This window comes from Callorhinchus milii, unplaced genomic scaffold, assembly GCF_018977255.1.
Source record: "Callorhinchus milii isolate IMCB2004 unplaced genomic scaffold, IMCB_Cmil_1.0 Scaffold29, whole genome shotgun sequence".
Classification (NCBI taxonomy): domain Eukaryota; kingdom Metazoa; phylum Chordata; class Chondrichthyes; order Chimaeriformes; family Callorhinchidae; genus Callorhinchus; species Callorhinchus milii.
The window spans coordinates 1,784,157-1,810,892 of NW_024704770.1; the positions used below are offsets into that span (position 1 = coordinate 1,784,157).

Genomic DNA, 26,736 nt, shown 5'->3' on the forward strand with positions numbered 1-26,736 from the left:
TGACGTTCGCGCGCGCGCGCGCGCAACGTCAGCACGTGGACCGGCCGGCGCGCGGAACTCGCTCACGTGGGCGCGGCGTCACAGGCCGTCCTGGCCCCGGCGAGTGGGGCGACGGCATGTGACGTTCGCGCCCTGACGTTCGCGCGCGCGCAACGTCAGCACGTGGACCGGCCGGCGCGCGGAACTCGCTCACGTGGGCGCGACGTCACAGGCCGTCCTGGCCCCGGCGAGTGGGGCGACGGCATGTGACGTTCGCGCGCGTGCAACGTCAGCACGTCGACCGGCCAGCGCGCGTAACTCGCTCACGTGGGCTCCAAAGCAGGACTTGGGAGGGCAGACCAGTCACTGGGGTCTGGGGTGGTGGGGGGCGTGGGTGGGGGGGCGGCAGGGAGACATATCAACCCCGCAAGCCCAACCCCTGCCGGGCGGGCTGTTCCTAGCTGGACAAGCAGCGGCAGAGCTTGCCGGATCAACAACAACAACAACAACAACGACGACATCAACAAATGTCAGTGAGATTACATATCAGTCAACCGACAACATTATTGCAGTCGATTCACCTCGCAGGATATTCCGCGGAGGGCCTTCGAGACGCCTCGAGGCGCTTAACGTCGAATGCAAGGATTATTATTCACGTGAAAATTATTACAGCCAACTGCATCCAACTGAGATGAGATCAGTTAGCGCCACACGGACGAGTGGTATCAAACCCGGAACATTTCCGTTCTTCGTGGTTCAAGACTGAGCAAGAGAGAGGGAGAGGGACTGAGACTGAGAGAGACAGAGAGCGATTAAGGGAAAATATACTAAAGGAGTCCTCCCACAGGAGTTGTCCCAGCAGCGTATAAAGACGAAATGTCTGTCTGTGTGTCAATCTGCATTCCATAGTCAATCCTTTGGTTACAAGCAGAACTGTTAATGTGTACAGCTAGTTTGGTGTAAAATCTCATCAGGCCATTGAACGTCTCATAGAATCATAGAATTATACTGCACAGAAGGAGGCTATTTGGCCCATCGTGTGTGTGCCTGCTTTTTGAAAAGAGCTATCCAAATCGAAGCCCTTCAAATGATTTACTGTATAGTTTATGGGTAAATACCTACAATGTATTTTGAGTTTGGCTGAAACATACAGTGTTTGCAAATGTCTTACGTGTTGTGTTATAATAAGTTATGAGAATCTGATCCAGAAAGATAGGTTCACATTTTCGGTAACGCCCATGAACAGAACTGAAATGGGAGACCAGAGTGCTCCCTTATTGGGTAGAGGGCTGGTCCTGGACCAAACAAAGACCCCATAGTAATAAACATAAGTTAGCTCGGTTATTTTTGATAGAAGTTGAAGTTCTACCTGCCTGTTCAGGCAGACATTAATGATCCTGTAAGTATTCCAAAGTAGGAAGGAGTTTCTCTTTGGTTGCTGACTGGCAATCCTCCAGAGTAATTGATCATTCACTTCGTGGTTGGACTTGGGACTTTGCTGTATGCAAATTGGCTGCCTTATTCAGCTACAGATACACAGTTGCTACACATTACTGTAATTCCCTGTTAAGCGCTTTGAGCTGTTTTGATATCAGAGCTTACAAGTTAGATAAAAATGGTTATTTTTAAATGGTCATGATAGTTTGCAGGACATTGTGTGCAAAATGGCTGCCACATTTGTGGCAACAAAATACACACTGCAACGCTTTACAGTACATCCTGTAAAGAACTTTGAGCTGTCTCGACCACATGATAAGGTGCTGTATCAAATACAAAGATTTTATTACATTACACAATTGTGCCACTACCACTTATCATTATGCTATCAATATTCCAGCATTATGTATATGCCTATCTTGCCTCTCTGGATAACGTGTCACTGAGCCCTTTTACATTGGAGTTTTCACTGTATACAAAACCCTGTGAAGCCCTGTGAGATATTTTCAGACATCAAAACTTGCATGAGTTGAATCTATACAAATCATGTAGTTGCCTAAGTTGTATAATGTGCCCAGAATTTATATTCTACTCAAGTTTTGCATTCCTCATACTTTGCATTAGTCAAATCTTGCCTCGCAAGCAAGAGGACCCGAGGGTTAGATTCCCGGGCGGGTCGAAACCTTAGGTAAATCTCCTTGCTCTACACGCCTGTTTACCGAGCAGTAAGTAGGGGGTTGGTGGATTGCTTTTCCGGGGGGGGGGTAATAACTGCTTAAAAAATAATGGGTCACTCCAATCCCACGACTGTTTTGCGGGACAGCGTTGGGCACAATTGGGCAAAATATACCACCAATTTAAGTTTACGGTGTATCCCGTGACCTGCTTTTCGAGACACTGCGAAGACGTGACGAGGCGCTGTGTCAAATAATAATAATAATAATACAAGGATTATTATTATCATTATTATTGTTGTTGACATTATTATCATTCACGTTCATCAACGTTGCTGCTGATCCGCAGTGGCCGAAGCCGTTGATTGACGGCCGGGGATAGCGAATCGGACAGCAGCTTTCACTCGGGGGGGGAGGGGGTAACGTCGGTGCTTCGGATGACCAATCAGCGTGGAGAAAGGTGTGTGGGGGGCGGGACTTCCGGAACCAGTTCCCCCCCCTTCCTTCCGCCCCCCCCACCTTCCCCCTTAGCGACGCGGTTTAATTTTCGGATCGTCCGGCAGCCGCGACGATGGACTCCCACTACGCAGGTCAGGTTTGGAGGGGATAAAAAGAACGTCGCTCTCTCTCTCTTTCTCTCGCTCCGCTTTCGGTCCGAGCGGTTTTTAATCACAAAAAAACCCCACCGAGGGAGGGGGGGGGGGAAAAAAAAACGGCGCCGGACGGAGGGGCGAAGCGAAGGGGAGAGCTCGCGCGCGCGCGCTCGCGGCGGCGGCGGCGGAGGGCAGACTAACGTGCTGCCCGCTGGAGATCCCGCCCCCTTTCTCTCTGCGCTCTCCTGCTCGCAGCTGATTGGCCGGATGGCAGGTCAGCTGGTCGGTCCCCGGCTCCCGATTGGCCTGGCGGGCCTGTCAGTCACCGGGCGCGGGGCTGGTTCGCCCGCGGCCTACCTCCAGGCCTTCGCGCGACGCGACGCCCCCGCCGTCCCCTCACGCTTGGTTTTTTTAATTAAAAAAAAAGGGAAAAAAATTTTTAATCGAGTGACCGCGTTATTATATTTCACGGCCGCGCACGGTTTCTTTTTTTTAAAAAAAATTCTATTTCTCGGGCGACCGAAGAACAACCGCTCTCCTCAGAAAGCGGAAGGCGTCGTCCTCGCGATTCATTTTTTTTAAAAAAACGGAAAAAAAACGGGCGGGTCAATGGCGACCGTTTTTTTTTCCCTTTTTCTCCCCCCCCCCCCCCCCCTTTCCCCCTTCCCCCCCCCCCGCACACCCGCCACGGCCGCCGCCGCCGCGCCCGGTGAGGCGTCGACGTGAATTCATCCGTTCGGGGAGAGGGTGGGTGTGTGGGGTGGAGTCGTAAAGGGCTCCGGTTCTTCTCGATCGGCGGCGGTTGGCGTTCCGGGTCTTTCCCGACCGACCGGACCGGACCGCCTTTTTTTTTCTCTCTTACCCCCCCCTTCAGACGCCACAAAATGGCGGCCTCCCGGGGCGGGCGGGCGGGCGCGAAGCCACAAAGTCCGCCCCGTCAGTAGCCCAAACGCTAGCCACCCCCCCCCTCCCCCGCCACCCCACCCCCCCCCCAAGTAGCCGCACGTCACCTTTTTTATTATTATTATCAATAATAATAATCATCATCGTCGTCGTCCTCGCGTTCGCCTTCGAGACGTCTCCCAAAGCGCTTCGCGGAATACGCTGTAACGTGAACTGACTCGTTATTTTTTGGGGTGGTGGTGGGGGGGTGGGGGGCGAACGAACACGGCGGCCGATGGTGCGCGGCAGCCACCCCACAGGCCGCCCTGGATCGAGCGACCACGTTGTTATTTCTCTTTCGGAAGGGGATTATTAGACCCGAGTTCAATTCCAGGGCGAAACCTTGGGCAAGTTTCCTTACCCCACACAGAGCCTAATAATAATCCCTCCAAAACCAAAAACAATAATAAATTGGTCATTTTCAATCCACGACTGTCTGTGGGACATTGCTGTGCGCAATTGGCTGCCGCGTTCGCCCACAAATATACAGTCAATTCACTTTACAGTGTGTTCTGTGAAGCGCTTTGGGGCGTCCTCCCGACGTGAAAAGCGCTATATCAAATGCAAGGATTATTATTATTATTACCCCGGAAACCTAATCCGCCGATCGACTGACGACCTACTTCCTTCTTACTGGTGGATAAACAAGAGGCAGGCGTGGAGCAAGGAAACTTGCCCAACGTTTCGCCCCGTCCGGGAATGGAACACGGGTCCTCTCGCTTGGGAGGCTTAGTGGTTTATAGCGCCTCCCCCCTCAAGAGCGCTTGACAGTGGTAGAGCACAGCGCTGAGCCAGGGGAGATGACCGTAGGCAAGATCGAAGAGGAAGGTCTTCAGGCGTGTCCTGATGATGGGGAAGGGATAGAGGAAGAGTTTCAGGGCACAGTGGCTGAAAGTGTGGCTGCCGATGGGGTGACGGAACAAGCAGGAGACCAGAGCCGGTTGAGTGGAGGCAGCGGGTAGTGGATTGGGGAGTAAGCAGGTAGGGAGGTGCCAGGGCATGAAAGGATTTGAAGATGAGAGTGAGGATCTGGAAATTAATACGTTTGGTGATGTGGAGCCTGGCTAGAACTGATGTGATAGAGGTACAGAGTTTAATGCAGGTGCATGCAGGCCACAGCACCAAAGCCAGCTTGTGCTATCAGACACGCCAGTCCCCCCACCCACAGATTGTGATTGCCAGAAATTCAATGTTTGCTGACAATTTTTACCTTCAGGCATATTAAAACATTTGAATAAATAGGAAGGATCCGAAACACTCATTTTGATCTGGCCATCCAAAATCATTAACTATGACTCTGGTCACTTATTGTCGGTTACTTCCAGACATCACTACTTATTAGATTTATTATAGTGACATCTAATTAAGACAACCTTATAGTCAATTAAGGCAAACAACCCGCTGTGTGTGTCTGGGTGGTTGGTATGCAATGGCTGCATGCTTGTGTAACGCTCTTACCCATGCAAAGTGCTTCAAGGGCCCTATGAGACACTGAGCGCTTGAGAGACATGTACAGCGAGAGAGTGGGGGTACACACACGCAGAGAGAGTGAGAGAGAGAGAGGGACATGCACATGCACGGAGAGAGACATACGTAATGTACGTATGTAATAATAATTCAGTCACTCAATCCATGATTGTGGGACGCATTTGGCTGCCGCATTTCGCCCACGATTTCAGTTCTTTTTACTGTATATTCTGTGAAGCACTTTGAGACGGCTCGTAGACATGATGCAAATATATCAAATGCAAGGATTATTATCTAAGTTGTGCTGTTGAGATATGACTTTTGGCAGTTCTCTCTGTCATGTCTACTGCTTGATTGAGACTACAAATGTTTCAGTGCCTCCAGTTGAAAATGTCATTGGTGAATGGTTAATGATTTTCTCCAAAAAGTGGATTATTTTGGTGTGTGTAAGTAAGTAAGGTCATTAGTCCATTAGTTCCTATCAACGAAGGGAAGATGAACCAGCAGTCCTGTCTTGATACCACAGGGCAATCTCATTAGAATACGCATGTCTCTTTGGGATGTCTTCCTGATGTTAAAGGCGCTATACTAATGTGATTTGTTGTTGTTGTCTCTGGACCTGTACAGTATTGGATGTAGGATATTCCAGCACTGACTTGCCTGTATTTCCAGGTTAAAAAAGGGTTGAAACCCTAATTACAAAAAGCTTGATGGGTTATCATCTCCACTGATGTCACTTCCTCCGCTTGCACATAATACAACGGAAGTGATGTCAATGTCATCATTGTGGGATTTAACGTGGCATCAGTGGCCATTTTTTGTGGACTCATTATAACATCATAACCCATTGTGCAATGCATTATTTTTGCTTCCTAGGCATGTGCCTTTGTATCAATTAGAAGCACTGATAATGATATAATATATAATAATAATCAATTAATAATGACGGCCAAAAGTTCCTGTGGCTATTCATGTGACTTTGTTGTCACTTTTGTTTCTAAGCGCTCCGAAGGGCGCTATGTGAAAGCAAGTTGCGTACAAATACTTCCCCTACAAATAGTCACTATATTTTCCAGTAAATCCTGTGCAGCGCTTTTTCATGATGTGATGAGGCGCTACATAAAGTGCAAGGATTATTATTTAATTGGAGCTAGTCCCACAGTCAATCTGATAATAGATTATTAGAATACAGATTTGCTATATTACTGGTCAAAAACATCCATTAACTACAGTACGACATTGTGCCTGTCATCTGTTCTCTAATCTCCTCTCTGACCCAAACTTTCTCTGTCTCTTTCCTGCTTCCTCTCTTTTTTGCTCTGACTTCCTCTCCTTTTATTTTCCTGAGGTTTTTATCTCTGTTCCGGTCTCTCGTCTTACAATGTATTGTATTGTGTTGTTTAGGAAACGCTTGACCCTGTGTTGCCAGTTCAGAGTTGCGCAGCACAGGTATATTGAGTATCTTGTAACTGCGGCCAACTATAAAATGTTTGTTGGCATCAGAATGCCACATGCAGACAACCCTACGCATATGTGGCATTCTGTTGTAGTGTAGAACGAGCAAAGGTTTCTTAAATGTTTCCAGTATTCATGATAGAACAACCACTGGTTTGTGGCAGTGATCAGGCTTATTCAATAATATTGATCATCGCATTTGATATAGCGCCTCATCACGTCATCAAGACATCTTAAAGTGCTTCACAAGATACACTCTAAGGTGTAATGATTATGTGTTTTGTGGGTGAAACGTGCCAGCCGATTCCGCACAGCAGTGTACCACAAACAGTTGAGGATTGAGTGACCAAATTATTATTATTTATTTTTGGCCTCATTTTTTTAATGCTTGTTTTACTGTGCTAGATGGAACAATTTCTGTTACCTCGGTTGCTAATCTTGGGAGTGGGATAAGAGCGGAACCATTGGTGCAAAACATGCATGCATATTGAAGAAAGGATTATTGTACCATGTGAGATCATGTAATTCTGGATGTCAGATTAAACCTGGTACCCTCTTTGTATGATTCAGTGGCACGTTTTATTCATATTACTTGCATTTAGTCATTGATCCGACAAACTTGTATGGAGAGAAACCGGTTCTCTGCACTGAATACCGGTCAGGGTGATGACACCTCTGTGTAGGCGAGTCAAAAGTAAATGGATGCACAGGGAAGAGTGTCAATGCAATTGTCATTGGGGACACAATGGTGAAAAGAATAGACTAGCAACCAAAGACATGACTCTCGCATGGTATGTTGGCTCCCTGGTGCCAGACATCACGGAACAGGTGCAAAACGTTCTACAGGGGGAAGGGGAACATCCAGAAGTCGTGGTCCATAATGGGATCCATGACATACGGAAAAGAGGGCTGAGATCCTACAGGGAGAGTATCAGAAGCTAGGGAAAAAACTAGGGAACCTCAAAGGTGGTGATCTCTGGATTACTTCCAGTGCTTGGTGTAAGCGAATATCAAAACAGCAGGATCAAACACATGAATGTATGGTTGGAGAAATGGTGCAGAAAGGAGGGCTTCAGGTTCCTGGATCATTGGAACCATTTCTGGGGCAGGTGGGACCTGCACAAGGTGGATGGGTTACACCTGAACAGGGTTGGGACCACGGTGGTCGAAGGGAGGTTAACTCGTGCTGTGAGGAAGGGTTTAAACTAATTTTGAGGGGGGAAGAGAATCGAGATGTGGCATTAGAGAGGATAAACACGTCAGATAGAGGGCTGGGAGAGACAAATAGCAGTGTAATCAGGAGTAATCCAGAAAAAGGAGGGATTAGGCGGGAGAAACAGACTAAGTCGGACTCGGAGTGCATAAGCGTAATTGCACGGAGTGTGACAAATAAGATTGGTGAGCTGCGGCTCAAGTTGCCACGTGGGGTTATGATGCAGTGGCAATAACGGAGACCTGACTCAAACAAGGGCAGGAATGGGAGCTGAATGAATAGAGTAGTGATAATGGGGGAACTTCAATTATCTTAACAAAGACTGGCAAAATAACAGTGTAAAGGGCAAGGAGGGGGAAGGATTCCTGAAATGGGTGCCGGATAATATTCTGGATCTGCATATTTCCGGTCCAACGAGGAAGGAAGCAGTGCTGGATCGAGTTCTGGAGAATGAAGTGGGGCAAGTGGAGCAGGTTTCAGTAGGAGAGCATCTGGACAACAGTGATCACAACATCATTAGGTTTTAGAGTACTTATGGAAAGGGACAAGGAGCAATGACGGGTGAAGATACTCAACTGGAAGAGGGCTAATTTCAATGAGTTAAAAAGGGACCTGGCCAAAGTGGACTGGAAAGAAAGATTAGCAGGTAAAACAGCTAACAAGCAATGGGAAGCCTTCAAGGAGGAGATAGTTCGGGGATAGAACAAATAGATTCCCGCAAAAGGGAAAGGTGGGGCATCCAAACCTCGCTGGATGAATAAGGAAATTGGGATTAAAATAAAACAGAAAAAGGTGTCTTATGATAAATAAGCGAGAGACCTGAGTTCAATTCCAGGCAGAGGGCGAAACCTTGGGCAAGTTTCCTTACTCCACACAGAGCCTAATAATAATCCCTCCAAAACCAAAAACAATAATAAATTGGTCATTTTCAATCTACGACTGTTTGTGGGACATTGCTGTGCGCAATTGGCTGCCGCGTTCGCCCACAAATATACAGTCAATTCACTTTACAGTATGTTCTGTGAAGCGCTTTGGGACGTCCTCCCGACGTGAAAAGCGCTATATCAAATGCAAGGATTATTATTATTATAAATGTCAGGTCCAAACTACAGAAGAAAAATCAAATAGAATATAGAAAGTACAGAGAAGATCTGAAAAAGGAAATAAGAGGGGCAAAGAGATTAGCGGGTAACATAAAAGGGAACTCGTTGATTGAGTGAGCAAAATATTTTTGAGTTATTATTATTGCTAGGTAAACAAAGGCGCGTGGAGTAAGGAAACTTGACGACAGTTTCACCGTGCCTGGTGATATAGATGGAAACGTTGTCATCTGTTTAGTTAAATCCATATTTTGGGTGTATCGAGTCTTTAAGCCATTGAACCCTTCAATGAACCCTTCTCTGTTTGTGTTTTTGCTACAGGTTACGATGCCAGTGGTGCTTGGAATACCGGAGCAACCAATTCTCAACGTAAGTTTTATTTTTGTTTGTCATAGTGTGGGTTAGAAGCACGATTGCCATTTCACTGTGTTTTGTGGTGTTTATAGCTTTTTGCTGGTTGATCAATTCTATTTGATTCTTTGTTTTAAGTTGAGGCCAAAGTACTGGAAACATTTAAGAAACTGCTTGATGCTATTGTCTGGAAATCTTTGTAATGGGTGATTATCCTTGGCATTTTCCACCTTGCCTCCCCCATTCCTATTTCAGACAAAACGTCTTTGTTACCTCCTGCCTCGACTTCTGTAGTGCACTCCTTGCCAGTCTCCGTAGTTCCACCACCCAGAATCTTCAGCTCATTCACCTGTGCCCATTCCAATTACTGCACCAAATTATTCTTGCCAGGTTCCACTGTCTTCCTGTTTTCCAATGAATTGATGTCAAGGTCCTCGCCTTCACCCCATCTCTAGGATCTTTCCCGATCAGCAAACTCGGGCTTGCTTCGTGCGACTTGAAACTTGGTGCTGAGCGTGGGAAATTATAGCCACCATAACTTTTCACGTAATAGCTGGCCAACACTTAGATAGGTATTTGGGGAAGACAAATTTACAGGGCTAAGGGGAGAGAGAGCGGGGATGGGATTAATTTCGACAGCTCTTTCAAAGAGCCAGCACGGACACGATGGGCCGAACGGTCTCCTTTTGTGCTGTATGATTCTATGTTTCTATAACACTTGCAGATTACATTGCCATTCATGTTGGGAGGATGTCCCAAGGCGCTATACAGTTAAGCTTCGGATCCGACCTTGGGGTTGGGATCAGGAGGGATGGAGGGTAGAGAAGGTGAGGGTAGGAGGGTGACTGAAGGCCCGATGAAGAGGAGGGACTTGAGACTAACCCAAGTTTGTGTGCTTCTGCTCCTAGGATATGATGGTTATGATTACAGCTACACCCAGGATAATATACCTTGTTCTGATACAAACTACGGCTACAATGCTGGCAGCAATACCTGGGAACCTCCAAAAAATGTAGCTACGGATACGATCATTGCTAAAATCAACCAACGCTTGGACATGCTGTCCCAGCTGGAGACTGAAAACCAGACGCAAGAAGAGCCATATCAGGAAACCTATCAGGAGTCCTACCAAGAACCGTATCAGGAGCAGTACCAGGAGCCTTACCAAGAGTCTTACGATGAAAACAGGTATTTCGTGGGACGCCAGTACAAACAGGAAGAAGAGTAAGTTCCCGTGAGGCATCGCACTCCAGACAAGAACACGTTTCCTTCACAGAAATGACAGTTGTGTTCTTCCTCGAGAGTTTCAGTAAATGGGTTTAAAAGTAAATTTGTGCAAAGCATTTTAACAGCTAATTTTCAAATTCTGGCGCATCTTCACAAGAATGTTTGTTTCACGGACTTGAGGTGCTTATCTTAAATGTCTTATTGTACATTGAATCTTGGCTGTGATTATTGCTTCATCTAACGATGAGGTAGGTGGTGATGGTGTTTTGGCCTTGTTCGTTCAGGGTAGAATAAATAGGCATTAAGGGAGTTGCTTGTATTTAAAGAGAGATGTGAAGTAGGAAGTTACACTCGATGATATGGAGGTTTTGGTTAGAGGTGGTGTGAATAAGTCTCCCTGTGGTGTATTATTTGAACTTTATTGACCATTTCACTGAGGCATTGCAGGTAGTAATAGTGTTGCAGTGGGAATGTAGGTAGTAATGTGGTCAAAGCAAAATATTCCACTGGAATAAAGAATTCAAATCGATCAACAGTGGTGGTTGTTGGGAATCAGAAGTGATGATTGACTAACTGGATCAATAAGATCCAAACAAATGATTAAATAAGATTAGACCTTGAAGGGAAAACTCTTGAACTGTAGCTGTTTTAAATATTTTTACTTGTAAATAAGTTCAAATCTTGTGTGCAGAAGACAATTTCAGTAGCTCTTAACTATTTAGATCATTGATGTGGACTAATAATCTCTTTTTGCTCTCGACTGTATAATATCATTGGCCTAAGGCTCATTTTTATTCCCGGTGTGCTCATTAGAATGAAATAAAGCGTCTTGAAGTTTCGGAACTCGGTGGTATCTTGGGAAGGTGACCTTCATCTTTGAAGGATGCCAAGAGAACATTTTCAAGCTTTATCTTGTAGAATTGGCAACCATCGTTGGGGATTAATCCCTTAAACCAGTGTGTTTGAGTTCACTCTCGTACTTCAATCCTAGTTGCTGTTGGTGGGGAGAAGGGGTGGGGGGGGGGGTATAGTGTACTAGTTCCTTTCTAGATTTAGTGTACGTCTTTCATCCTTTCTACGTCAGAGGAAATGGCTGTCAAATTAATATAGGAAATTTGAGACACTGACTAGAGTGAGCAATGCCCTTACCCCGATTATTTGGAAAGTCAATAGTTTTGCTCTCTTTATTCCTCCCATGCACTCACTGGGGGCGCCCCAATGCCCTGATTTATTTATTACCAGGTTACAAGCCGATCCAATAGTGACTCCGAACCAGGCCGATGTATTATACATTGCTGGTCCTAACCTTTCCCAACGACATTTCTCTTGATTCAGACTGTTTAAACGTGTTCTAATCTCATTCTGAGCGAAAGTACTGGCAGCGAGTGCAGTGTAATATTGTTTTAGCTTGAACTGGAAAATGGGGTGATCCATTCTGTATCGGTAGCCGCTTCCAATCACGTGTGCTTATTGGTATGTCGGTAATATGGTGGGACAGTTACCCAGTATTTATTTACTTTGGCTGTTGAGAAGCATAATGTAAAGCATGCGTGTGGTGGATATATTAATTGCTAAGGAGACAAACTTGCGTTCTCTGTTGGTCAGTTGTCATTTGAAGGCGCTTGAATGCGCAAAAGGTTGAAGTGACATGAATTTAAAACTCCAAAGAAGCTGATAGATTTTGCCGTTGGGCTAAATTACAACACTCTCACAATGCCTACATAGAAATAAGTGACGAATCACATTTTACAGCCTTCCTAAAAATCGGATGGACCGTGCTCGTTTCTGAGGGGTGCGTGCAAAAATTGTTAAAGGTTTTCAGTTTTTAGTGGCCCACTTCCACTGTTGCAATCAGAGGTTTAGTAAAACTCGTGAAAGGATGGCCATTTCAGCCAGACCTTTTTATTTACACACTGCAGACGCATAGAAAATGTGATGAGCTAAAATGTCATTGGCTGAAATCTATGCTGTTTCGTTCTTAGTCTGCTGTCACTTGATGGCGGACTTGTGCCATGGTTCTGACCAGCTACTGACCACATTCCTTACTTGCTGTGCGACTTTTACAGGTATGCACCTTATGAGTCCTACGACTCCAGGTCTTCACTGAATGACCAGGATCTGTACAGATCTGGCTACGGTTACAGTGAATACGGACCTAATCGTAACGATTCTTACGGAGGTCGGTATGACCACTACGACAGCTCCTACGAGACTCGCCACGATCCGTACCAGAACCGACGTGACCTATACGGCCCCTCTTACCACCGGGGCCAGAACTGGTCTAGAGACCGGCCTCCGTATAACCGAGCCAATCGGAACGACCCCTTCATGTCACCAGGTTCCGGGCGAATGTCTGCACGCTGGAATGAGCTGTCAATGGGAGGCCGGGGCCCCAACGCCGCCCCCGCCAGGAACCTCCCATCGCTCTTCTCCCCAAACATAATCCCCATGGACCTGTTCAGAGGTCAGGGATCGGGAAGACCTTTAGGAGGTGGCAGACAGCGAAGGAGAGAAAGGATTCGAGGCAAAGTCGTAAGTACCTTTCTTTAATACTTTTTTTAAATTTTATTTGAATCCAGTAACAAATAGGTAAAGTGAGGGGAGTGGAGAGTAAACCTTCGCAAGAAGAAGGGTCATCCATGTTTTTTCTTTTTCTTTGTTTTTATTATTATTATTATTTTAACAGGTTTTTATTTCTTTCAAAACAGCAGACTTGATGTAAATGCTGATCTTTCAGCTGTCTTTTTCCAAATTCTGACTTCTAATGGTTCTCCCAGTGTTTCAAATAGTACAGAATCAAAGTGCTAAATGTCTTAGTTTGCTTTCAATCGTGGCTCGTAACGGCTGCCTTATGTGAAGGTTGGTTATCGTACAGTTAGATGATCAAGTTAAGTGAATCTTCAAGTCAAGTAAACTAAACCAAAGTCTACAAAACTGGGAAGTGCAATAAAGTCTGATTACAAATCATACCCCTAGTGTATATTTACTCTGCAACCGAACTGTACCAACTTAAGATCAGGGAATAAGATGTTATCTTGGATTTGAAGGTGAACATTTCTTAATTGAATGTTTTCCAATATAAACTCTTCGGGATGTAAATATCTAATCATAAATATTTAACCGCTTTCAGCAGTGGAATCTTTTTCCTCTCTCCTATTGCTTTCCTCTTGCCGTTAATAGCTAAAGGTCCCAAGTAACCTTAAAAATACAGATGACTTGGTTGTATGGAATCTTTTAAAACTGCGATCAAAATATTTGGTGATAGTTTTCTTTTAAGAGCTGAGTTAAGAGTTAAATTTATATAACAACAGATAGTTATTGCTGCTTTAATAACTGGAGCTTATAGGGTGCTGTCTCGCAATGTGAGGGTGCTGTTCTGGTTGAAATTGCTCTCAAGGGTAAATGCTAAAGCTGCAGTATTGCTTCTCATTTTAATTTCAAGCCGTATTCAGAAAAACATGCTCTACTGGTAGTCTGAATTCTGCTACGTTAAATATTAGACAGTGGGGCAGAACCAGTTCTTAAGACTGCATTGTTTTTAAACCTATGCTACATGATAGTTGCAAGGCAGTTATGAGGTTTGAGATGAGGACTGTCTTGCTCACATTGTTTGTGGTTATCAATAATAATACAATAATCCTTGCGTTTGCTGAGTTTTGCTCACAAAATATATAATCAATTTGCTTTGCGGTATATTGTGTGAAGCGCTTTGAGACGTCTCGAAGACGTGATAAGGCGCTGTATCAAATGCAAGAATTATTATTATTATTATTTTGGTCTTAGTCCAGTATAGAATCTGCTGGCTCATTCTCTGGTCATCTGTTCACTGTAGTAATAGCTGTGACAATCCTCACCCATCTTGCTCTGGATAAAGGATTCGGTTTCTGTGCAAGTGATCCGCTTTGAGAGGATTTTAGAACGTAACCATTATTCTTGATATGTAGATTTTAGCTTTTCTGCTTAACTGGGGCTACAGACTCTTTTCTCATATACCTACTTTTCGTCGTGCAATGGTGGACCCAAGTGATTAATTGACCTTTCGGGTCTTTTTTCATGTTTGTGTCCCATCTGTTCTGTAGAAATGGCTGAATGTTTGTTCGGTATCCTTTTAAAAACAGTAGTCTGGCGCATAATACAATGTCAAAAGGCCAACAGTGACACAGTTCCGGCTAGGACTGACAAAATGGAAGCACTTAATAGAAAGTTTCCATTTTACAGAGTTCAGTGCTCACTCTCTGGAGGCAGAATGCTGTTCAGCAGTCACTAGATTGCAATATTATAAGCAAGTCTCAGATATATTGGCACTTCATGGCGAGTGTGTGTGTGTGTTTGTGTGTTTGTCTGCACATTATAGATTTGATCACTGTTTCTGACTTCCATGGCTACAAAACAAACAGTAAATGGCTTGTAATGACAGTCCTGAAATGTAGTGATTTAGCAGTGAACTGGAGATCCCCCAAATCTTGATGGCGGTGTTGCTTTTTTTTCCAATATTTATCAGTCTTGTCTTATTGAAGAAATGTTCTTAGTATATTCTGGGCTTTGGGTTGGGAGGAGTGGTGGTGGAGGGTGGGAGATGGAAATCGGCTCATAACAGGATAGGGTTATTCTAAGGTATGAGTGTGGTCTTGTATGGACCTGTGGCCAATGAATTTGGGGAATGACCGCTCACTCAAATGATCTCAGAGGCAACATTGTTAGCTGCTGGAGAGTGTTAGATGTTGGGGGTAATAACCTTGTGTAAGTATTGCTGTGGCAACCCACCCCCCCCTCCCCATGCCAAGCTACGTTTTTTAAGAGTGCATTAATAAAGTGTCTGAATGTTGGAACCTTTGCTAGGAATCGGGCTAATTTTGACCTTTGTGCCAAAAGAAAGGAGTAAATAACGGGGGCAAGACCATTGGATTTGGTCGGAAAAGAAAGCAGTCTACAAACAGTCCCGATGAACCCGACAGCAAATATGTGAAAACTGAAGATGGTGATGGATCGGACGCAGGTACATTTCGATAAGAATTGGGAGGGTTTTTTTAAGCTTGTAATCTGTTAAGCTTGGAATCCTGCAGCTCAGTGGTTAGAGTACTCGCCTCGCAAGTGTGCGACCTGGGTTTGATTGCTGGGCAGGGCGAAACCTTGGGCAAGTTACCTTACTCCACACCCACCTCTGTTTATCTAGCAGTAAGTAGGAACCCAATTGTTAGTCGATTGGCGGATCACTTTTCCGGGGGTAATAGTTCCTTCCAAAAAAAAAATAATAATAAATTGCTCAATCCACGACTGTTTGTGGGACACTTCTGCATTTCGGCCACAAAATATAGTCCATTCACTTTACAGTATATTTGTGAACCGCTTTGAGGTGTATCGAAGACGTCCTATTTGTTTTGCCGCAGGTGTTATATCAAATTCAAGGATTATTATGAGCTTCAAGGGTCCTTTTTAATGTTCAGCTTTTTTGGGGGGAGTTAAAAGACTCAATCCATGATATTGGAGTTCTCTGCACGTATTAGTTAGTGCGCTCGGGGCTGTTGCTTGCAAGCTGTTGTGATACTGTTAGTAATGGATATGACTTTAAGTTGATGCACTCACTTAAATGTATGTTTAACTGAATTGGTGGTGTGTGTGTGACATGTGCTCCTTTATTCTCTGCAGAAGATGACGGAGATGGAGATGAATCTGGAGATGGTGCTGTAAGTCCTGCTTTTCTCCTTAAAAGGCATCAAATCTTGCCTGTTTCCTGGTTCTGTTCAGAAATATATCTCAGATCAAACTGTCCTTAAATCAGATCATTGACGTGCTCCGTAAGGGAGTAAAAAATAATAATAATAATAATTTGGTCACTGTTTGTGGGAAACTGCTGTGCGCAATTGGCTGCCATGTTTCGGCCACAAAATATACAGTCAATTCACATTATAGTATATTCTGTGAAGCGCTTTGAGGCGGCTCGAAGACCTGATAAGGTGTTTTTCTGCGGGTAATAATCCCCTTAAATAAATAATAATAATGTGGTAACTCAATCCACGATTGTTTGTGGGACACTGTGTTGCACAATTGGCTGCCACGTTTTGCCCACAAAATATACAGTCAATTCATATATCCTGTGAAGCGCTTTGAGACGTCTCAACGATGTGATAAGGCGCTATTTCAAATGCAAGGATTATTATTACTCTCCTTGTGTAGAGCAGTAACCTCAGCGTGATTCACATTCAAACAAGTGAGTTGGTGTATATGCTGCAGTTCTCTCCACCTGACCGTTTAGGCTGCCTCTCCCAGGCTGATTGTTTAATCAGGAGTTCGGATTTATGCCTATCTTGTCTGTGTTTGATTTCCAGATGGGTGAGGACAAGGAATATACTGAAAGGGAAGAAAAGAAACCAAAGCGCTGTAAGAACATTGTTTTGGTTATCTGTAAATCCTCCTCTGTCCCTAATGCATCATTTCACAGCTCTTAACCTTTCTGCCCCCCTCCCACCTCTATGTCTGAATCTACTACTCCCTCCCTCAACAACAGCAACAAAATTATATTTGTATAGCGCCTTCCACATCGGGAGATGTTTCTGACCCGAGCTGGGGGTCAGGATCGGGGATTGCGGAGGGCAGTGAGGGGAGGAGGGTGTTCAAAGGCATGGTCGAAGAGGAGGGTCTTGAGACAAGTCTTGAAGAAGGCAAGGGAGGGGGCGAGGCGGAGGGACTGCGGGATGAAGCTCCAGGGGGTGGGGCAAAGTGGCTGAAGGCCCACTCGCCAATGCTGGGGCGGGGTACTTAGTTTCTCCATTCTTGGGCCTTCTTGGGCCTTTTCTCTTATCACTCCAGTCCCAAAATATTCCTGGACAGAATAGCACGGTTTAAGTTGTGGACCTGGGATCTTTGTGGTGTGGAAGTGTTTAATGGAGGGCAGGTACCTGGATTACTAATACAGACGCAACTTACCAGATACTATGCTTTTGCTTTAAATAGTCCCAACAATGCAAGAGAGGAAGAAATTGAACAAACCAAAGAAAAACCGGGACCGTCTTGCAGAAAGGTGGGTAGCAACGACAAGACTGGGTATATTTGAGGCACTTTGAGATGTTCTCCTGATATGAAATCCCTTCACTCCCTGGCACCTCCCTCCTCTCCGACCTCTTCCTCTCTCCAATCCACCACCCGGCACCTCCGCTCGACTGGCACTGGGCTCCTGCTCCATCTCACAATCAGAGGTCGCTTTTTCAGTCAGTTTGCCCTGAAACGCTGGAACACTCGTCCTCAATCACTCCGCTTTGCCCACTCTCCACTTTTTTTCAAGTCCCGTCTGAAAACCTTACTCTTCGACTGTGCTTACGGCCACCTCCCCCCCCCCCCGGCCTCAGAGTTAGTTTACGCCACTGTTAAGCACTCTGAGACGCTGTGTGGAGGGTGTATAAGTGCAGGTTGTTGTTGAAAGGCGCTCTATAAATGTCAAGATTTTTCTCACTTACCTTCGCAAATTTGCCACCATCAGGTCCAATAATACAAAACACTGCCACCCATATCTTCACCTGTGACCTCAAACCTGGCCAGGCTTCATGTCCCTGGCAGATCAATACTGAGGCTTTCGCCCTCTATTCGAAAAGGAAAGGGAATTTCTCTCCCGGTGTCCTGGCCAACAATTCCCCAGATAAAATTGGTCACTCACTCGTGCGAGTTGATTCCTGGGTGGGATGAAACATTGGGCAAGGAGAAACTATTTCCACGGGCGGGTGGGTCGGTAACCCGAGGACACCGATTTAAAATAAACAAGAGGGGAGGTGAGGAGAAATTTTTTCACACAGCGAGTTGTTGCATTGCCTGAAAGGCTGGTGGAAGCCAATGTGATGATAACTTTTAAAGAGAGAAGTTGGGGAGGACAAGTTTGCTTTTCAAAGAGCCGACACAGACATGATGGGCCGAATGGCCTCCTTCTGTGCTGTATAATTCTATGATCATCTGACGTTGAGTCTCTCCACTGGGTTCTGTGTGTTCCAGGATAATGTACGCCTGCTCCGTGTGTAAATTCCGTACATTTGAGGACGAGGAGATCAATACCCACATGGACAGCAAGTTTCACAAGGAAACTTTCACCTTCATTGGGACCAAGCTGGAGAACCAGGCTGAAGACTTTTTGCACGTATGTGGTTTGGTGATTCATTTCCCCTTTTGTGGCTTACACTAGACGCTTTTACAACTTGCGCAGAACTTATTCAACCACCTTCTTGTGGAGTCCTGTAGCATAATGGTTAGACCACTCGCCTCGCAAGCGAGAGGACCCGGGTTAGTTTCCCGAACAGGGCGAAACCTTAGGCAAGTTTCCTTATTACACACACACACACACACACACACACACGCCTCTGTTTACCTCGTAGTTAGTAGGAACCCGGTTGTTAGTCGATTGGTGGATCGCTTTTCCGGAGGGGTTATGATAATTAAAAAAAATAATAATAATATGGTCGCTCAATCCACCACTGTTTGTAGTACATTGCTGTGCGCAATTGGCTGCTGCATTTTGCCTTCAAAACATACAGTCAATTCATTTTACACTATATTCTGTGAAGCGCTTTGAGATGTCGCGCGACATCTCACATGCAAGGATTATTGTTGTTGTTATTACAATTGCGTGTTTACATGAAGCGATCAGAGCTTTGAAGAGTGGCTGGTGTATTACCGCTTACTGACCTGTGTGTGAATCCTCAGGAGTACATCGTAAACAAGGTTAAGAAAACTCAGAAACGCCGTGAGAAGATTGGCGATAAAACTATTCTGAAAAAGCAACTGATGCAACACCAGGATTTACTGCAGGGTATGTCAGGTTATCCCTATAAAAAAATTATATTATTTTATTATATTATCTTATCGTTGTGCGGAAAATCTTGCCAGACAGCAATATCACCTGGTTTTACCTGGTCAGACTCCAGCAGTTACTCGAACGCACACTCTGGGCTCCCCCAAGCTTTGCTTTTTACCAACCTGCACCTAATACTTTACGGAATGAAGTAAGCAGGCTGCGACCCTCCAGGGAGAGGGAGCGCGTATTCCATTCCAACAATCTCTCTGGGATTTCCACGTGGAGGTCGGATCATTGGGATTCTCCGATTGGTTTTAAGCGTGGTGATGGATTGCCTCATGGCAACCTGTTTTTTAGTGGATCGGCAGATCACTTTCCCTTCAAAAATATATTTGGGTCACTCAATCCACGACTCGGCGCAATTGGTTGCTGCGTTTCGCCCACAAAATACGCAGTCACTTTACTACACACTGTCAAGTGCTTTGAAACATCTCAATGACGTGATAAGGCACTATATTAAATGCAATGATTATTAATAATTTAATGAATGCTTTTGGTTGCGTTAATGCCTGTCCTTGTTGTGGATGTTGTAGATGTTGGGTTAGAGCACTTCATGAAGAAGGTGGAGGCGACGCACTGCGTGGCCTGTGATCTGTTTGTCCCTATGCAATTCACCCATCTCATGCGGCACCTCAGGACACCGCAGCATTGCAGGAACCGCAAAGTAAGTCATCAGTTATTCCTATTTGACCTGCTACAAATAACAATTACGGAGCGCATTTCACGTTGGGAAGATGTCTCAAGGCCCTGGACAGTCAGGGATTTGGACCTGAGTTGGTGGGGGTGGGGGAGCTTTGAGATCAGGGGGGCAGGGAGGGTAGGGTTAGGAGGGTGGCCGAAGGCGCGCGGTCAAAGTGGAGGGTCTTGAAGGAAGGAGGGAGCGAGCGAGGCGAAGGGATGGAGTTCCAAAGGGTGGGACAGAGAGGTTGAAGGACCGACCGCCGATGGTAGGGCAAGCCTGGCTGGGCGGGGAGCGGGCAGGAGCCTGGCTGGGCGGGGAGCGGGCAGGAGCCTGGCTGGGCGGGGAGCGGGCAGGAGCCTGGCTGGGCGGGGAGCGGGCAGGAGCCTGGCTGGGCGGGGAGCGGGCAGGAGCCTGGCTGGGCGGGGAGCGGGCAGGAGCCTGGCTGGGCGGGGAGCGGGCAGGAGCCTGGCTGGGCGGGGAGCGGGCAGGAGTCTGGCTGGGCGGGGAAGCGGACAGGTTGCTATGGCAATATACAGTAAAACTCACAAAAGTCTGATCTGTATAAATCGTATAATCGCCTAAGTCGTACATCTGCCCAAGTCCCGTTGAATTGCCCATTAAATCCACTTCAATTTATCTATATGTGTCATATTAATAATCGTGCAACTTGTAACATCCGCAATTGCCGTTAATTCATATAAAATCTGACTTGTGCATTACTTCACATAAGTCATATATGGTACAACACGTCATGTATGATACAAACTGATACGACTTGCACGTATTGTCCATAACGCTATCAAAATTTGTGCATGATATGTATATATAATAATTTAGTAAACGCATCTGTTATTCGCTTGTACATAAATCGCGATCTGTTGAAGGCAAATTAAATTGGGAGTTTTATTTTGAAAGGGCTGTTTTTAAACGCAGACGTGCTTCTAATCTCTTGTCTTCCTTACCAGGGAATGCTTGAGCGAGCCAAGAAAGGCAGCCTTGTTGTGGCTAAGAGCATCTTGAATAACCGCAACATTTCCACAATGCTGGAGAAGTACAACAAGGTAACAGGGAACCGAGGGAAGGTCCTGTAGGATGCGCGCGCTGCCACAAACAAATTACATTTAAGCAACGCCTTTCACGTCGGCAGGACATTCCACGGCGCTGGACAGTCAGGGATTTGGACCCGAGCTGGGGGTTGAGATCAGGAAGAGTTGGGTGACCAGAGGAGGGTCTTGAGACGTGCCTTGAAGGAGGCGCGGGGGGCGCGGGGGCGAGGCGAAGGTACTCTGGGATGTAGTTCTAAAGAGTGGCAGCAGAGGATAACCCACAATCGGTGGTCAAAAAAGTCAATCCAACCAGCAATTCAGCAAAACAGTATAATAATAACAATCCTTATAATAAATAATAATAATTTGGTCACTTCAAACCACGACTGTCTGCGGGACACTGCTGTGCGCAATCGCCTGCCGTGTTTCACCCACAAAATATACAATAAATTTTTACATTATATCCCGTGAAGCCAGTTGCCTCGAAGGCGTGGTAAGGCGCTGTTTCAAATTCAAGGATTATTATTATTGTCGTTAGAAGCTTTGAGGAGCGGTTGCCTCTGCTGATCCCACTTTTCCTCCTCAGGGTGAGAATCCCTTCACTGATGACGATCCAGAGAAAGAGGACGATGAAGACGGTGACGGAGCTGGCGAAGGGGGTGAAGGTGCCGGGGAGGGTGCAGAGGGAGGTGGGGAGGTCGAGGGGGCCGGAGAGGGGGCTGACGACGATGGAGAGGCCGAGGGCGTTGCCAAAGAGGGCGATGGAGAGGTGAAAGAGGCCACCCCGACTGACCAGGGCGAGAAGCAAGAGGAAGCGGCCGAAGGCAATGCTTCCGACGCAGAAGCGGAGACGGCAGAAGCCGAAGGGGAATTAGCTGAGGTGCAGGGGGGGGAGGGAGATTCGCCAGCGGAGCCAGCGGTGGGGGGAAAGGGAGCGGGAGCCCAGCCAGAGATGGGCAAAGAGCCCGCCGAGGAATCTCTGACAGACGAGGAGGACGAGGAGCTGTTGGAGGGAGGAGATGAGGAAGATTTGGAGTAACTTAGTTAAAAAAAACTGTCCCTGAAATTGTGCTGAAACCATTTGATTTTGTTTCTCGGCTCCCGCCCACCCAGTAAGTACCAGCTATCTATATCCCTGAGGTTTATACTAGTTTAATGACAAGTTTTGTGTGTTGTTTAACTTGCCGGTAGGTTTGCGTTACCTACTGCACTGCAGGCTCTCACCTGATTGTGGCTTTTTTCCCCCCCTTCGCCGAGTCCATTTTTCCCCCTCCTGATGTAGAACTTTTTTTTTAAAAAGAGAAATAAATAAAACTTGTTTTGTGTAATTGTGATTTAAAATGGTCGTCAATTGACCCCCTCTCTTAGCTTTCTTTACAAGGACTGGCAGCGTTGTTTGTTCACAGTAACTGGGGCCTGTAACTGATCTTCATAAACCCCATGAATCTGATGGGAAGGGGAGGGGAGGAAAGGCAATCTGGGATCCCCCGAGTCCAGAATTGTTTTCAGATCAGATCAAATGAACATTATCATTTGCCCTGCAACTGTTTTTTGTGTAATAAGACAGGCTATAAATAAACAGTAGGATTCAGATAACCACAAGCCTTTTGTTGTATTCATTGGTGTTTTACTTTGGATGCATGAAATAACAAATACTATCCCCCCCTCCCCCTCCTTACACCACAATCTTCCTTATAAGTCAGGACTATTGTAACTGAGAATTCATTAACCAGGGTTGGGTGTCTATAGGAACAGGAGGCCATTCAGCCCCTCGAGCCCGTTCCGCCATTCTATAAGATCACGGCTGATCTGTACCTGAACTCCAATTACCCGCCTTCGCCCGGTCGGTATCCCTTGATCTCCTGACCTACCAAACATCCGCCTACTTCAGTCTGGACCGTGTGAATGGATCCAGACAGAACCAACAGCCTTTTAGGAAGGGGAAGTTCCAGATTTCCACTTCCCTTTGGTGGGAAAGAAATGCTTCCTGATCTCACTCTTGGAACGTCTCGGCTCCAATTTACAAGATGACCTGAAGGTCCCTCGTTCTGGATTTCCCCACCCGCCAGTTATGGATGTTGTGAAAATCATAGGATCCTAATGCAGTATTCCCAGTACGTTGCGGACAGGCTGTGCGATAGTGAAGGCTGACTGACTAGATTCTGAAAATATATTATATTCCTGTGTTCACAAGCCTAGTGATTTATTAGCTGCGTGAAGTAAATCTGTTTGGGAACCATTGAGACGTCTCGGGCGCTATACCAAATGCAACGATTATTATTACAGATCAAATGAGTTCAGCGACTTACAGCGAGCGACGCTATGCCTCGATCCAGAGGTTTCTCAGTTGAGTGGGAACGCAGTGCTCTGAGCTCCCACGGAACAGCTTCAATTTTCGCCCACAAAACACCAGAGTCGATTCACTTTACAATATATCCCGTGAAGCGCTTTTGAGACATTTCGAAGACGTGACGAGGCGCTCTTATCAAACGCACGGATCATTATTAAAAAAAATTTATTACCTTCTGCGTTTCCGAGCCTTTCTGCCCTGCGATAGCGATTTTTATTTGAACTTCGGGCTGTTTAGATAACATCTGCCGTGGACTCGGAACTCGAACGCTTTCAATTTTTATGCGGGATTTGCGAGCGAGTTCATAGCAGTGTCAAACCATCTGCAGTCTCGCTTATCGTTGTTGAAAGGCTGTAGAGATCTTGAACCAACATCGATGCCCCTTCACCCGGACTGCGGGTGACGGGGGCGAAGGGGAGGAGATGGAGTGTGACGTTTTTGAACTAATTGTACTTGATTTAATTTGTTCACAGTAATTGGGAGCGGTACCTGATCTTAACAATATTTGTTAGGTCGGGGTATTAAGGGATACGAGGCACAGGTGGGCGGTTAATTGCCCTGGGCCAGGTGTGGGGGGCGGGGGGTGTGAATCCCTTCCAAAAATAATGATAAATTATTAATCCATGACTGTTTGTAGATCACTGCTGTGCTCAATTGGCTGACGTGTTTCTCCCACGAAACAATTGCCCCCGCAACGGTTTCCGTGCAATAGACGAGGAGACCAGTGCGGAGGTTCAGACCCCAGACGTGTAAGATCCTTCCCGTGAGCGACCGATTAAGAAAGGCTCACGTCGTCGGGACGTCCTGAGGTGCCGGACAGTTGAGAAACGGGGGTTGGGGATCAGCAGTGGGGTGGACGGACGGCAGCTGATGAGTTAATTATCATTGATCTTTTCTGATGGGGGTGACGCACGCAATCACATTCACTCTGCGCCGGGAAACCATCCAACTCGAGAGACCAATTATAGCCGAAAGGCTCGTTTTCTTTATTTATTTGGAGTAAATGGAACACATAAGCCTTCAGTCACATGTACAGCAGTAACAGTTCATTGCTTTTGGAGGCAGAAGCTTCCAGTTTTGTGTTGCATTGGTAACCTTCAACAGTTTATTCGACAGNAAAAAAAAAGACACAAAACAAGTTAGTGTGGAAAGTTTAGTCAAAATGGGCTGTATACACAACTGTTTCTCGAAGTTATTCCTTATACTAAATTTATAAACTTAACTCCAAGAGTACAAATATCAGTAAATAACAGCCTAGTTGTCAATACAATCAAGTGTACATATATAAAAACAAAAGATTATTGTAAACTATAAAATGCAGTGTATCTGTAAATTACAAATGTGCTCCACTGATGCCAGCGAGGCCTCCTGGGGTCAGGGCCGATCAGAGGATTGAGCAGCAGAACACAGAACAAAGTCCTGGATCGGAACCGAAGGGAAAGGGAAACGATACGCACATTCCCACCTTTAACCAGGGCGAGGATTTATTTGTACACCGACTCTGACATTGAACCATCAGGCAACGGAAATACTCGGGAGGATCTACTTTTAATCGGTTTTAATTTTAATTTGATCAGCTTCGACGGTTTTTGTTCCCTCTCTTTCGGAGACTCGGTTGCTACAGGTTTGCGAAGGGTAACTCGCACAGCTCAGCCTCTCTCCACGTTGTGCTTTCATTCTCCGCTTGATGTTAGTGGCTGTCTAACCCTCCGCCCTAACCCAGGTGCTCGGATTAATTGTAGCCTCGTAGCTGACCGAGCACAGGCTGGGATGAGAACCTGCCCCAAGCGACCTCAGGCCGTGCCTTTTCCTGGTTGGCGCTCGGGGGGGGGGGTGGTGGGGGGGGGGGGGGAAGTTCTGTTAACTAAAACAAGTCCCTCGTTAGAATGGTTTTACTGCTCTGTTGACTTAAGTTCAATCTGTTCAGATGTAGAAAAAGTAGAGATCATCAAAAAAAGCCAAGAAAAAAAGTACAGATCCGTATTAAGACCCCGACAGGTGGAATCAGACCTTCTCCAAGTAATGAATGGACTGGGGGGGAAGGGGATGCCCCTGTAGGGTGTATAATGTCATCACTGTTCAGGTACAGGTTGACACACACACACACACACACACACACGTTGACCCCGATATGAATTAGAAGCGAGATTTAGGACCTTGTTAAAGGACAGGTGTCTGGGCCACACAATGGTGACGTCGGGCTCGGCCATTGTTGAGCGCCCGGGGACGCTGCCCGCCGTAGGGGAGGAGAGCGTAGGGGCTCTCGGGAGTCAATGCAACCGGTTTCCCAATTTAGTTGGGTCTTCAGCTCCAGCTCACACAGTGGGAGGAGGAGATGTGAAGGAGGTAGAGTTGCCTTCATGTTACGAGACTATCCCAAGGTCTGATCCAATCCTGCCCTTGGGAGGGGAGCTGCAGATGGAAGGAAGAGCAGCCAAGTGTCCTGAATGGCCTTTCGAGGGCTGGAGATGTGCGTAAATGTCAGTCGTACTTGGTATGATATGGTGGTGGTTTCAGGCCAGGCTTTCAATCAATTTCATTCACGGTGCGGTCTTATTGTGGGGCAGAAAGAGACCAACAAATAGCCAATGTTTAACTGCACTTTGATGTGTTGAACTTAATAACACAAAGGGCGGAGATAGATAATGCCCATTTGTCCTCTCACACTATCTCCAGACCTCTTTGAACATTGCCTCTGATCTGAAATGGCCATTACTTGCACAGACAAACCCCCCCCCACCCAACCCCCAAACCAGCCCGGACCCTTCCATCATATCTCTTCACCAAGTGTAAACGAGTGGAACAATATTCAGTTGAGTTCACTAATAATGGTCGGGATTGGATTCCAGAGAGCAAAAGCACCAAAAGAAACATCGGAGAAAACAAACCAAAAAAAAATAGTGACAATTACAACCATCACAAGTTAATGCACAAACTTCAGGGGTTCTTGAAGTCATTCACGTGAGGGAAAGCGACACGTTTTCTTATCCTTTTCCATTCTGCCATCGATGCTTATATTAATTTAAAAAAAATTTAGATTTAAGGACTATGGGGGTAAGAGCGGGGAGCTGGGACTAGTCGGCAGCTCTTCCAAAGAGCCGGCACAGGCACGGTGGGCCGAATGGCCTCCTTCTGTGCTGTAAGATTCTGTGATTCTATAATTCCCTGCCTCCGTCCATCCGATAATATCTACCTCACATACGTCCGTTGCGACTGAGGTCAGTGGAGATATGCGCTTAAAACCATGGATTACGAGTGTAAAAGTGACTTTCGATCTACAAAAAAAGTCTATACAAAAGCAGGACCCGATAATCTCTTCAACAGGATCTTTTTTTTTTGTGTGTGTGTTATAAAGAAAGAATGGCGTTTCAGGGGCGGCCCTTTCCT

The 26,736-nt window shown here is 46.0% G+C and overlaps 1 protein-coding gene across 1 annotated transcript; it reads left to right on the forward strand.

The window, feature by feature from the left end:
- Positions 1–2,602: 2,602 nt before the first annotated feature.
- On the forward strand, positions 2,603–22,595 carry LOC103189821 (A-kinase anchor protein 8-like). The gene is made up of 13 exons (XM_042344699.1): positions 2,603–2,680; positions 9,182–9,229; positions 10,120–10,435; positions 12,505–12,970; positions 15,311–15,434; positions 16,085–16,122; positions 16,765–16,816; positions 17,390–17,456; positions 18,416–18,557; positions 19,121–19,226; positions 19,805–19,935; positions 20,919–21,014; positions 21,586–22,595. The coding sequence occupies exons 1-13, from the start codon at positions 2,662–2,664 to the stop codon at positions 22,036–22,038; spliced, it is 2,058 nt and encodes a 685-aa protein (XP_042200633.1). The 5' UTR covers positions 2,603–2,661; the 3' UTR covers positions 22,039–22,595.
- The last annotated feature ends 4,141 nt before the right edge of the window (positions 22,596–26,736 follow it).

What these genes read in the sequence shown, in the direction of transcription:
- LOC103189821 (XM_042344699.1), top strand. An exon ending in AGAAAAGAAACCAAAGCGCT is followed by an intron (nt 16,817 to 17,389) that starts GTAAGAACATTG and finishes TGCTTTAAATAG; the next exon opens with TCCCAACAATGCAAGAGAGG. An exon ending in AGGCTGAAGACTTTTTGCAC is followed by an intron (nt 18,558 to 19,120) that starts GTATGTGGTTTG and finishes GTGAATCCTCAG; the next exon opens with GAGTACATCGTAAACAAGGT.